Below are 13,566 nucleotides of genomic sequence, written 5' to 3'. Positions count from 1 at the left end.
GTAGGAAACAGATCATTAAAAAAAAAAAAAAATGCATAAACGGTGGGACCTCCTATGAAGGAGGGGCTTTGGGGGGTCAGGGAAGTCCTCTATGAAGAGATGATGTTTGCGTTGAGACCGAGATGGCTCAAGGCAGAGGGAACCGCATGTGTAAAGGCCCTGGGGCTGGAACAGGCTTGGCGAATTGAGAACACGAAGGAGGTCAGTGAGGGTAGATAGCCAGGGCCAGGGAGGCAGAAGCTGCAGTCGGAGGGGTTGGTAGGGGACGGATCACACAGGGTGTTAGGGGCCACAGTAAGGAGGTGAGTTTTATTCAGAGTGCAGCGGGCCAGTGAGGGTTTAGGCCAGGGAGTGACTTGATTTGGTTCGTCTTTTATGAAGACCCCCTTGTCTACTGCATGGAGAATTGGACCCAGGGGGCATGGGTGGGAGCAGGGAGACATGAGGAGGTTGCTGTCAGAGTTCAGGCGAGCGATGGGGGTGGGGGGATGGGGAGTGGGGCGAAGCGAGCCCATGTTAGAAGTTTCCAGAATCCAGCTTTTGGGCAGAGGCCTCTGCCTGTCCCCAGGCTGGGAACTCGAATGAAGTACAATTGTGAAGACATAGAGAGGGACATGAGGGCCAGAGATCGGAGCTCCCGCCGACCCAGGTTCCATCTCGGCTGAGGTCCTGTCGTTAGTACCATTTTACAGATGAAGAAACTGAGGCACAGAGAGGTTTTTTCACATGCTTGAGGCCACACAGCTTCTAAGGGGCAGCGCCAGGATTCAAACCCGGGTTGTCAGCCTCCAGAGTCCACCTTCTGAACTCTCACGGTGCTGGGGTTGGGGGGGCGGGTTGATGACCTCACGCGCCCCCAAGCGGTACACAGTGCCTGGCGCAGCGTGGGGCTCTGTACCGGTCGGTGTCATCGATTAGCGTCATTGTTCTCGATGAGCCTCGAGGGGGCCCGTCTGTGTCAGTGTCTCCTTGCTGGCCCTGGGCTTGTGCTGGGGCCGTGGAAGGGGGACCAGGCCCTCACATGTGCCCCGCCCCACAGGCCGACTTCGCGCTGGAGGCCCTGGCCAAGGCCACCTATGAGCGCCTCTTCCGCTGGCTGGTCTTGCGCCTCAACCGTGCCCTGGACCGCAGTCCCCGCCAGGGCGCCTCCTTCCTCGGCATCCTGGACATCGCCGGCTTCGAGATCTTCCAGGTCTGGACCTGGGGCCAGGCTGGGGCCGGAGGGCTCCGTCACTCCGGCCCTGTCCCCCTCTCTTTGTGTCCCTGTCCCCCTCTCTCTGGGTGTCTTTCCACCAATCCTGGACTATCCCCCCCCCCCCCGTCTTTTTCCTCCTCCCTGTCTCTGTCTCCTCCCTTTCTCTTTTCTCTGTGCCCCCCCGTCTTTGTCCTCCCCGTGTCTCTGTCCCCCATCTCTGTTCCCTTACCCATCTCTGTCCCCCTCCTCATCTCTGTCCCCCAGTCTCTGTCCCCTCTGTCGGTATTCCCATTTCTGTCCCCCCATCTCTGTCCCACCCCCCGTCTCTGTCTTCCCCCATCTCTGTCCTCCCCCCCAACTCTGTCCTCCTTGTCTTTGTACCCCCCGTCTCTGTCCCCTCACCCCATCCCCTCATCCCTGTCCCCTATCCCTGTCCCCCCATCCCTGTCCTCCTTGACTTTGTACCCCTGTCTCTGTCCCCCCATCCCTGTCCCCCATCTCTGTCTCCCATCCCTGTCCCCCCATCCCTGTCCCCCATCCCTGTTCCCATCCCTGTCCCCCCATCCTTGTCCTCCTTGTCTTTGTACCCCCGTCTCTGTCCCCCATCCCTATCCCCCATCCCTGTCCCCCATCTCTGTCCTCCCATCCCTGTCCCCATCCCTGTCCCCCCTTCCCTGTCCCCCATCCCTGTCCCCCCATCCCTGTCCCCCATCCCTGTCCCCCCATCCCTGTCCCCCATCCCTGTTCCCATCCCTGTCCCCCCATCCCTGTCCCCCCATCCTTGTCCTTCTTGTCTTTGTACCCCCGTCTCTGTCCCCCATCTCTGTCCTCCCATCTCTGTCCTCCCATCCCTGTCCCCATCCCTGTCCCCCAGCCCTGCCCCCCCATCCCTGTCCCCTCTCTCACTGGTCCCTTATCCTCCGCAGCTGAACTCCTTCGAGCAGCTGTGCATCAACTACACCAACGAGAAGCTGCAGCAGCTCTTTAACCACACGATGTTCGTGCTGGAGCAGGAGGAGTACCAGCGCGAGGGCATCCCCTGGACCTTCCTGGACTTCGGCCTCGACCTGCAGCCCTGCATCGACCTCATCGAGCGGCCGGTGAGCCTCAGGGCCCGCCCGCCGCCGCGTCCACCGCCGGGAGACACCCCCGCCCCGCCCGGCCCCCTCCGCCTCCTGCCCCGCTGGGCCTCAGGCCTCTCCCTCAGTTAAGGACTTGCAGGCGCGCGGCCGCCGCGGGCCCCGCTTCCGCCCAGGCTCTGATCGACAGCCCTTCTCGCGTTTGGCTCCCGTCCCCGTGCCCCTCACAAGAGCTACGAGTTAGCAGCAGCCTAAGTGTCCAGCATTCGGGGATCTGACGTCCTCTTCCCCTCCTGTGGATGCCTAGGCTAACCCCCCTGGACTCCTGGCCCTGCTGGACGAAGAGTGCTGGTTCCCGAAGGCCACGGACAAGTCCTTCGTCGAGAAGGTGGCGCAGGAGCAAGGAGGCCACCCCAAGTTCCAGCGGCCGAGGAACCTGCGGGACCAGGCCGACTTCAGTGTCCTGCACTATGCGGGCAAGGTTGGAGGCGGGAGGAGCCGTGGGGCTCGTGGGCGGGAGTGGGGACCACCAGGCTGCAGACCCGGGAGAGGGCAGCGGGGAGAACGTGGGGAGAGGGGGGAGGGCAGCAGGGAGAGAGGGCAGGGGGGAGAGAGGGCAGCGGGGAGAGAGGGCAGGGGGGAGAACCTGGGGGGAGGGGGGAGGGCAGGAGGGAGAGAGGGCAGGGGGAGAGGCAGGGGGGAGCAGGAACTGCCTGATGTCCTGGCAGGGGCCAGGAAAACCCCAGGAGGACTGAGGACTCTGATGTAGGCAGCAATAGCTTCCTCAGGGCGCCTGGGTGGCTCCGTTGGTTAAGCGTCCGACTTCTGCTCAGGTCATGATCTCGCGGTCCGTGAGTTCGAGCCCCGCATTGGGCTCTGTGCTGACAGCTCAGAGCCTGGAGCCTGCTTCAGATTCTGTGTCTCCCTCTCTCTCTGCCCCTCCCCCTCTTTCACTCTGTCTCTGTCTCTCTCTCTCTCTCAAAAACAAACATAAGAAAAAAGAAAAGCTTCCTGAAGGAGAGGCTATTTATGATAGGTTTGGAGGGGGGGGTCTGAGAGGAGAATGACAGCATTTTATCCTGTCATTCGGCAAAGGTGTGCCTTCTGTGCTCAGCCCTGTGCCGAGCAAAGCTGGGGCCCCAGGGTGGACAGGGTCTCTGTCCTCACACAGCTCCTGCTCTGGGCGAGAGACAAGTACAGACCGTTAGGGGGTAAGGCGGAGGAGGGGGGGTGTTTGGTGGGAGCCGCGTAGGGCTGTGTGGAAGCCCAGCCGAGGAACGCCAGGGGGATTTCACAGAAGAGAGGCAGGCGTGATTGGAAATTGAAATCAAGGGTCCACAAACATTTTCTGTAAGTAGTTTTGGCTTTGTGGGCCAGTCTCTGCCACAGCCGCTCGGTTCTGCCATTGTAGTGTGAAAGACACAACGGGTAATGCGTAAATGGATGCATAGATGAAGGCTGTATTCCAACAAAACCTTATTTACAAAAACGCGGCAGCCTGGATTTGGCCTGCGGGCCGTAGTTTGCCAATCCCTGGCCGAAATGACGAGAAACCGGGGGTGCCTGGGTGGCTCAGTCAGTTGAGCGTCTGACTCTTGATTTTGGCTCTGGTTGTGATCCCAGGATCATGAGATCAAGGCCCATGTCTGGCTCCATGCTGAGTGTGGAGCCTGCTTGAGATTCTCTCTCTGTCTCTCTCTCTCTCTCTCTCTCTCTGTCTCTCTCTCTGTCTCTCTCTCTGTCTCCCTCTTCTCTCTCTCTCTCTTTCCCCCTCTCTCCCTCTTCTTCTATCCCTCTCCTGCTTGTGTTCTTTTGTCTCTAAAATAAAAGCAAAAAATTTAAGGGGAGCCTGGGTGGCTCAGCCGGTTAAGCGTCAGACTTTGGTTCAGGTCATGATCTCACGGTTCGTGGGTTCGAGCCCCGCGTCGGGCTCTGTGCTGACAGCTCAGAGCCTGGAGCCTGCTTCGGATTCTCTGTCTCCCTCTCTCTCTGCCTCTCCCCCACTCACGCTCTGTCTGTCTGTCTTTCTCTCAAAAATGAATAAGCATTAAGATTCTCTCTCTCTGTCTCTGTCTCTCTCTCTCTCCTTCTGCCCCTCTCCCACTCGTGCTCTTTTTGTCTCTAAAAAAGGGCAAAACATTAAAAAATAAATGAGGAGTAACAGCCATCAAAGGATAGGTGAAGGCTGGGAAGGGCTGTGGGGGGGGGGGGGGGAAGGAACAGCATAGGGAGGCCGGGAGACAGGAGACCTATGTGTTCTGTGTCTAGCACTCACTTCCTTTCCCAAACGTTGTCTGAGACCTCCGGTGTGCCCAGCCCTGTGCTGTGAGTCAGACCTGAATCCTGGCCTCAGGGGAGCCACTGTCTTTGGGGGGGCGCACACGTGTGGGGAGTTGTGTGGGTCAAGACTCGGACTCTGAGAGCCTCAAAGCAAAGCCCTGAATACTCAGAAGGCGCCCGCCGTGTGACAATCCGCGGTGACCAGGAATGGCAGGGGTAAACGCCGAGGTGGAAATGGACTTGCACGTTTGAGGAGCCATGAGGGGGCCAGGGTGGCTGGAATAGAATGGATAAGGAAGAAGTGATGGCGGGCGAGGTCCTGGAGGTGGGACAGAGAACAGATAAGGGAAGTGAAGGGAGAGGGGCCATGCAGGTGGAGGGTGCAGTTCTGGGCACAGACACTAGGTGGCACTGACGCTCTCTCATCTGTGGAGCTGGAGGTCTCCAGGGTTTCTGGGAGGTTCCTTGGGAAACTGGGAGAGCTGGTGAACCTGCGGGCTCACCACCTTCCTCTGCCTGACTTCGTCCAGGTCGACTACAAGGCCAATGAGTGGCTGATGAAAAACATGGACCCTCTGAACGACAACGTCGCAGCCCTGCTTCACCAGAGCACAGACCGGCTAACGGCAGAGATCTGGAAAGATGGTGAGGACCGTCATTTCCCCAGGCCCTGTCCCTGGAGCTCGGTGCATCCCTCTTCCCAGCCCACAGGGTGCACACCTTTGTTCTAGAGGCTAAGTTCTGAACGTGACTTGTCTGCTCAGATGCAGAAGTGAGGCAGGCAGGCCAGACGGTCTGACAGTAGCATTTCCAATCGGTGACTCATTGATTGAACGATTGGCTGACTGCTACAAGCCAGCCTCATGCTCAGTGATAAAACACTCCTCCTTAACCGGAAACAGACGAGGATGCCCGTGGTCGCCACTGCTCTGAAACACGGTTTTGGCAATACTAGCCTATGCAATCAGACTGGAAAAAGAAATAACTGTTTGAATGTTGTAAAGGAAGAGAGAAAGTCATTCATTGTAGATGGCCTGTGATCTCTAAGGAAAAAAAAAAATCAGATTTGACTGAAAATTAATTCATCACAAGAAGGAAACTCAGCAGGGTGGTGTTTTACAGATTAGTCACCTTTTAGGCTTTGCTCCCTGCACTCTCACAAAGTTCCCTTCAGGGCCCCAGGGAAGGACAATGGACTGAGATGTAGATTTTGCAAAGCTTTCCTGCTCCAACAAGGCCCCTGTAGATTTGGTCATCAGTCTTTTTGGAATGACCCTTCTGGGAGGCACGGGCAGAAAAAGTATGAGACCCCATACCTTCCCAAGCCTTGTTTGCCACTCCCCCTCCTTAGAGGAGACATGATTTTCACAACTGACAAAATCAGCATCCTGGTTTTTTCCTCCTGATTCAAGGCGTCCAGGGTCTATCCGTTTGCTGACGCCTTTTATTGAAGTGAAAAGCAAAGTTGTAATTGCTAGCCCACGCAATTAGACAAGAGAACAAAATAAGCAAGATGAATGGTTCCCAAATGGACTCACAGAACTAGAAGAGTGTGAGGTGCCTTGATGTTATGAGGTGATTTTAGACAGAGGAATTTGAGGTTTGTGTCTTCTGTGGTTTGTACAAGAGGGATTGAAAAGTAGTGCTTGATGTTCACTAACAGAACCAGATTCTGCTATGAGAATCATCTCCTCAGAAAATCTCCCCCCACACACACACACTTCTTTAATATCTGTGTCCCCTTTATGGACACATCATGCCCCACCCCCACCCCCACCGTGATCCCTCACATACCCCATCTCATATGAGCCTGGCTCTCCAGGGATTCCAAGAGAGAAGCGGAAGCTGTGTCCTTGTCTCCAACCCGGTACAGTGTTCCTTCCTCCACAACTCTCCTGAACAAAGCAGGTCAGAGCAGCCCAGATTCAAGGAGCTGCAAGTCACGGGAGGGACAGGGAACTGGGGCCCTCGTGCAACAATCTCTACTACGGCTGTCCTGAGCCCAGAGTTGGGTGTCCAGCATCCTGGGAGCCCAGGGGAAAAGCCCTCCTCAGAGAGACCAATGCAACAAGCTAGGAAGGAGCATTGAGTCAGTCCTTGAGCTTCCTGGCAGCCAGGGCAAAAAGGGATACCTAATAAAGCAGATACAGATTTAACCTCCAGGGAAAGAGATTTTTTATCTCCTTGGCATTGAATTCCCACAAAGGACGGTCATCCTTCCGGTCATCTTCATGCCCTCAGTGGGTAGACACAAACGTGAACAGGACAGTCGCCCTAGCTTTAAAAGTTCATGGCCAACATTCAAGTTTTTCCTCCCGCTTTGCCCTGTGCTGTTGACTAATAATGCTCTCTTTTTCTCTTGCCACCTTCTCTCCCTCCTCCCTTCTCTCGCTGTTCCCATTGCATCTCCCACCCCTCATCACTCTGCCTCCCCCCTCCGTCTGTCCTCACCCCCCAGAACACGGGGGCTTCCAGCAATTCCCTTTCCTTGGCTCCTTCCCACCGTCACCCCCAGGATCTTCAGGGAGGCGCAGCTCTGCCATTTCTCCGTCAGGGGGTGGGTGTTGCTGTGCACCGACGGGTGAGATTTGCCGGATGAAGAGGGTGGGCCTGTTGGACCGGGTACCTGACTTTGAACATCTGTCCCCTCTCCTCCGTGCGGGGGACTCTCGCTCTCCTTCCTTGTCGCCTCCCTCAGCAGTTTCCAGACTCTTTGTAGCCACACGACGCCTTCTAATTAAACCGCATGTAAAAGTACAAGCCTCTTGGTAGCACCAGCTGGCATTTACTGAGCATGTACTACATGCCGTGTGCTGTGCAGAGCCTGTTTACAGTTACTAACGCCTAGAACCCTCTGAACAGGGGCGCCTGGGTGGCTCAGTAGGTTAAGCGTCCTACTCTTGATTTCGGCTCAGGTCATGGTCTCACGGTTTCGTGAATTCAAGCTCCATGCCGGGCTCCGTGCTGACAGTGTGGACCCTGCTTGGGATTCCCCCTATCTCTCTCTCTCTCTCTCTCTCTTTCTCTCTCCCTCCTCCCCCACTCACACTGTCTGTCTCTCTGAAAGTTAATAAATAAACTTAAAAAAAAAAAAAGGATCCTCCGAACAACCCAACGAGGCAGGTGCTAGTGCTATTATCCCCATCATACAGATGAGAAAGCACAGAGAGGTTAAGACACCTGCCTGAGGTCACACAGACCGTAAAGGACAGAGCTGGGATTTGAACCCAAGACATCCCAGGGCCTCTGCTCTTATCTGTGCTGTAAGAACTTAATTACCATTTTGATAACAGCTGGGAGCATGGCGGTGAGAGGGAACGTTGAACCTGGGGAGGAAAAGGCCATAGGTGAGCCCCCACTTGTGCACCAAGCCCTGCCCTAAGCGAAGATTATCTGGTTGACCCCTGATGACCCTCATTACTGAGGACTGCAGGACATCAGAGTCTGCCCCCGCCGCAGGTCCCTGAGAAAGGAGGCGTGACTTCAAACAGAATTCGAGGGGCACATGGGTGACTCAGTCGGCTAAGCATCCGACTTCGGCTCAGGCCATGATCTCGCGGTCCCTGGGTTCAGGCCCCGCGTTGGGCTCTGTGCTGGCAGCTCGGAGCCTGGCGCCTGCTTCGGATTCTGGGTCTCCTCTCTCTCTGTCCATGCCCCACTCACTCTCTCTCTCTCTCTCAAAAATAAAAATAAACATTAAAAAACCCCACAGGGGCGCCTGGGTGGCTCAGTCGGTTAAGCGTCCGACTTCAGCTCAGGTCACGATCTCGCAGTCTGTGAGTTCGAGCCCCGCGTCGGGCTCTGGGCTGATGGCTCAGAGCCTGGAGCCTGCTTCCGATTCTGTGTCTCCCTCTCTCTGCCCCTCCCCCATTCATGCTCTGTCTCTCTCTGTCCCAAAAATAAATAAACGTTAAAAAAAATTTTTTTAAAAAGCAAAAAAAAAAAAAACCCACAGAATTCGAGATGAAGGAGTGGGGATTTCTCACTAGCTGAAGTGACGCCACCAAAGGACAAAAGAGAGAAGCGTCACCATGAAATCAGGCCTTTTTGGAAAAATGGTTCACGCGGAGGCAGTCTGTGTGCTTTTAAATATCGCACAGAAAAGCCGGGCTTTATTACGTCCTCAGTGGGACAGTGTGTTAAGTTCCTAAAACTGCAGCCATACTGAGTGCGCTGTTTCCCTCTCTGTGCCTCGGTTTCCTCGCCTGTAAAATGGGAACGATTCTTACAGGCTTATAAACGAGAAGGTGTTTATAAAGCGCTTCGAGTGGGGCCTGATAGAGAGGACGTGCCAAGTTAGCATATGCCGTTGTCATGACCACTTTTTGATAAGGAACAGTGGAGATCGTTCCTCGAGAAGAAGAGCGGTCAGAGGCCAGGTTTCCAGTGGACTCTCGCTGCCTGGGTTCGAATCCTAGATCTGCGCTTTCTCAGCTGTGTGACCTTAGGCACAGACTTCCACCTTTCTGAGTTTACACCTCAGTCCAATGGGGCTGCAAATACCTACCTTACCGGTGTTTCATATGTAAAGTGCCAGGTCCTATAAATGACAAGACCCTTGAACTTGGACTTAAAACAGTGCACCTAAAACTGACCCCTGACCCACTTCTTTCTCTACATCTGTTTCCTCTCCCCGTAGTGGAGGGCATCGTGGGGCTGGAGCAGGTGAGCAGCCTTGGGGATGGCCCACCCGGTGGCCGCCCCCGCCGGGGCATGTTCCGAACAGTGGGACAGCTCTACAAGGAGTCCCTGAGCCGCCTCATGGCCACACTCAGCAACACCAACCCCAGCTTCGTCCGCTGTATCATCCCCAACCATGAGAAGAGGGTGAGTGACCGGCCTGGGGACGGGGTGGGGGCAGCGCTGGCATTGGGTAAAGGCGAGGCCACTGAACCCGGTTGGAGCCACGCCTGGTCCCAGGCTCGCCTCCGACTGGCTGTGTGACCTTGAGCAAATTCCTTTCCCTCCCAGGCTCAGTGCTCTGTTGGGAAAATTCATTCTTCAGTGGGACTTAAATTTTATTGAGCACCTACTAAGTGCAGGGTACTGGGGATACTGGAGAGAGAAAAGCGCAGCCAACCCCTATTCTCACAATCTAATGGGGAGCCCAGACACTCGACTGACCACTCACGATAAATGGCCAGTTGAATTTGTAGAGGAAGTAAGTATCACCTAAGGTGAAGTCAGGGAAGCCTCCCTGGAGGAGGTGGTGACTGAGATGGGATGAGCTTGTGCAAAAGCCTGGTGGGAGGTTGAGGCATGAAAGGTACAAGGGATGGAAAGCAGGCTGTTGGGGCTGGGGACGTCACGGAGGTGTGGGGAGACCATGCCTGGCTTCGTAGGCCACCCAAAGGTTTTCTTGTTAGGAAAATCAGGGAAGGGGCCCTGCAGGGAGGGGTCAACATGAGTGGAAAACGAGAACACAAAATGAGGGGTGCCTCGGTGGCTCAGTTGGTTAAGCATCCAGCTTCGGCTCAGGTCAGGATCTTGTGGTTCGTGAGTTCAGGCCCCGCATCCGGCTCTACACTGACAGGGCAGAGGCTGCTTGGGATTCTCTCTCTCCCTCTCTCTCTACCCCTGTCCTGCTCTCACTCTCTCTCTCTCTATCAAAATAAATAAGTAAACTTAAAAAAAAAAAAAAAAGAACACAAATGAGGTTCCGTCCTCAGAAACTAGGAACTGTAGTTACTGGGTGTGTGTGTGTGTGTGTGTGTGTGTGTGTGTGTGTGTATCTCCTGTCTGCAAATACTGTTATTTTATCGAATCTAAGACACATTTATTTCGCACACTGTAGCATCTCTGAAATTGGGGATGTGGTTTACAATCAGTAGCCTGGCAGAGGTTAATTGATAGGAGTTTTTCTTTCTTGGTGGTATAACAGCAATTGGCAATTGAAGGTGGCTTATATTTGGTGAAATACATAGTACATAGAGTCACCCATTTCTCCGAGGGGACCTGGTTCTTTTTAGTGAATGGTGCTTAGAGTCTACGATGACTCTGTATATATACACACATAAAAAAACTTTTAAGTGTTTATTTTCTGAGACAGAGAGAGCAGGGGAGGGGCAGAGAGAGAGGGAGACACAGAATCCGAAACAGGCTCCAGGCTCCGAGCTGTCAGCACAGAGCCCGACGCGGGGCTCGAACTACGGACCGAGAGTTCAGGACCTGAGCTGAAGTCGGACGCTTAACGGACTGAGCCACCCACGTGCCCCTTCATGTTTATTGTTGAGAGAGAGAGAAGGGAGACACAGAATCCAAGGCAGGCTCCAGGCTCTGAGCTGTCAGCACGCAAGTCAGACACAACCGACTGAGTCACCCAGGCGCCCCGATATACGCACATTTTTTTCAGTAAACTCTGCCCCCAACATGGGGCTCGAACTCATGACGCTGAGATCAACAGTTGCACGTTCTGCCAACTGAGCCCACCAGGCACCCCTGGATATAAACATTTACATCTATATTTCCTTATATAAGCATCCTTACATATGGAACTCTGAGTTCACACCAGTATGTCATGTTCTTGTTCAACATCACAGAGTTCAGGGTCTCTTTTTCCTCATGCAAATTTGTACCTGTGTGTGTGTGTGTGTGTGTGTGTGTGTGTGTGTGTGTGTGACAGTGAGAAATTGGGTTCCTACAACATACTGTATATTTACGTGTTTTCTCGGTCCCTTTTAATGTAATCCACCTCCCCCCCCCCCCCAGCCTGCCAAATAGTTTGTCAAAGGAGGGGCTGGGGGGAGGCACGAAGAGAACAAAATATTAATGTGAGACCATCCACTGTATCATTTTCAACTTCCGGGTCTTTCCAGCTATTTCCTTGGGGCTGTTTTGATTGTGAGATAGTCAACTAAGATGGCTTAAGCACACATGAGGATGTATAAACTACCTAATTGAAATCCCAAGGTTGGGTTCAGTGACAGCTGGATCTAGGTGCTCCAACCGTGATGTCAGGGATTTATCCCTTGCTTGGCTCTGCGTGGTCTTCACTCTGAAGCAATCTCATTCTCTTTCTTTCCTTCTCTTACTCCCCTCGGGACGGCAAGGCAGCCCCCAGTAGCTCCAAACTTTCGTTCTCCTAGTTCAGCAACCCTGGAGGAGAAAGAGGGTCTCTTGTCCCGAGGCCTCATGGGTCCAAGACAGGTCTTGCGCTCACTCCTGAGCCGCTCACTGCGATTGATCAGCCCTGGGTCACATGACCGTGCATGGAGCCAGGGTGGGCTAGCCCTAGCCAGTCACGGACCGAGAGCAGCAGAGGAGACAAAGCTCTCTCCCACGGGAGTGCAGCCTATTGCCAAGGAATAGGGGACACGTAGTAATAAAGAGAAACTGCCTTTTTCCAGAACTTAAGCAATCTGAGAGCAGAGGCTTTTACCTCCTTTTTCACTGTTGCGTCCCCAGTGCCTAGAGCAGTGCTTGGCGCACAGTGGATATTCAATAAATGTTTGACAGATGCACAAATATTAGATATATAGGCTGCTTAGATGGCCCTAGAAAAAGATCCAGAATGACGATTCTTATGGTTTAATTCTTAACACCCCCCCCCCCCCCCCCCCCCCCGCCCAGAGATCCAGATTCTACCCTGTGCTGTAGCCAGGACATTCGTTTTTTTAATTTTTTTTTGGCGATTTTTTTGGTAAGCTTCCCAGAGAGTGCCAGCGTATAGCCAGAGTTGAGAACAGCTGATCTAGAAGGTTCTATAAGAAACTGGGAACTCTGTGGCTCGCTCTGGGGGCCTGGGCAAAGCAAGGCAAGAATTCTCTTTTAGAATGTAGAGTTTGGGGGTTCCCCGGGGGGCTCAGTCGGTTGAGCGTCTGACTCTTGCTTTCAACAAGAATGATCCTGCGGTTGTGGGATCAAGCCCCACGTCGGGCTCCATGCTGAGTGTGAAGCCCGCTTGGGATTCTCTCTCTGTCTCCCTCTGCCCCTCTCCCCTGCTCACTTGCGCTCTCTCTCGAAAACAAAGAAATAAAAAATAAAAATAGAATGTAGAGTTCGAATTTTCAAATGGTTTAGATTTTCTAGAAGCAATTAAAAAAAAGGAAAGACAAAGCAACGAAAGTTAGCTACCCCCAAATAATGATGTAAGGTTTTTTTTAATGTTTATTTATTTTGAGGGGGAGGGGCATGGAGAGAGAGAGAGCGATTGAGAGAGAGATTGAGAGAGAGAATCCCAGGCAGGGGCTGCCCTGTCGTCTCAGAGCCCAGGTGGGGTTGGATCCCAGGAACCATGAGATCATGAGTGGAAATCAAAGTGCGGGATGCTCAACCGACTGCGCCCCTGATGTATGGGTTTTATTCAACTCCTCGCCTTCCCGGGGAGGCCGGTCCCCGACTATGCTCCGGGCAAATTCACCACTCCCCGCCCGCCCTCCGCGCTGCTCTTTTCTCCTTAGCACTTAACGTTTTATTTTTCCCCCATGCTGAGTAGGGATTGATTTCTTGACCTCATTTATCGTCGGCCTCTCCCGCTGGTCGAGACCCCCCCCCCCCCCCCCGCCCCAAGCAGGCATTTCTAAACCGGCACGCGTAGGTGCTCAGTACATTCTAGGTTGAACCATATGAAATCGCCAACCGTTTCCGAGCCGGCGTCGTGGGGGGCGGGCCCCCCCCCCCCCCCGTGTCCCCCGACGGCTGCGGGCCCGCGAGTGGCGCCCCCGTGTGGCCGCCGCCGACGCCGCGTGTCCGTGTCCGCTCTCCGCAGGCCGGGAAGCTGGAGCCTCGGCTGGTGCTGGACCAGCTGCGCTGCAATGGGGTCCTGGAGGGCATCCGCATCTGCCGCCAGGGCTTCCCCAACCGCATCCTCTTCCAGGAGTTCCGGCAGCGGTGAGTGCGATGGGGTGGCGGTGGGGCGGGGTTCGGGTCTGGAGGCCACCGTGTCTGCACCCACATCCCCCCTACCGGCTACTTCTGAGCCTGGGGACTCCGGGCAAGTTCCTCTGGTTCCTGTTCTCAGCTTTCTCGTCCGTGGAATGGGAGAGCAGTACCCCCCTCCCACCAGTGCCTTCC

General features: G+C 54.6%; 1 protein-coding gene across 4 annotated transcripts in view; it reads left to right on the top strand.

The window, feature by feature from the left end:
- MYH14 (myosin heavy chain 14) overlaps positions 1 to 13,566 on the top strand; it is a 90,164-nt gene that overhangs the window by 32,244 nt on the left and 44,354 nt on the right. For all 4 annotated transcript variants that reach the window (XM_042970328.1, XM_042970327.1, XM_042970329.1 and 1 more), the window contains 6 exons: positions 1,040 to 1,192; positions 2,122 to 2,295; positions 2,582 to 2,755; positions 5,085 to 5,199; positions 9,194 to 9,381; positions 13,262 to 13,383. In XM_042970328.1, coding sequence (XP_042826262.1) covers positions 1,040 to 1,192; positions 2,122 to 2,295; positions 2,582 to 2,755; positions 5,085 to 5,199; positions 9,194 to 9,381; positions 13,262 to 13,383 — 926 coding nt within the window. The remainder of the gene's footprint in view (positions 1 to 1,039; positions 1,193 to 2,121; positions 2,296 to 2,581; positions 2,756 to 5,084; positions 5,200 to 9,193; positions 9,382 to 13,261; positions 13,384 to 13,566) is intronic.

This window comes from Panthera tigris, chromosome E2 (genome assembly GCF_018350195.1).
Source record: "Panthera tigris isolate Pti1 chromosome E2, P.tigris_Pti1_mat1.1, whole genome shotgun sequence".
Classification (NCBI taxonomy): Eukaryota; Metazoa; Chordata; class Mammalia; order Carnivora; family Felidae; genus Panthera; species Panthera tigris.
The sequence above is the reverse complement of the archived record's forward strand: the minus strand, read 5'-3'. Positions and strand labels throughout refer to the sequence as shown.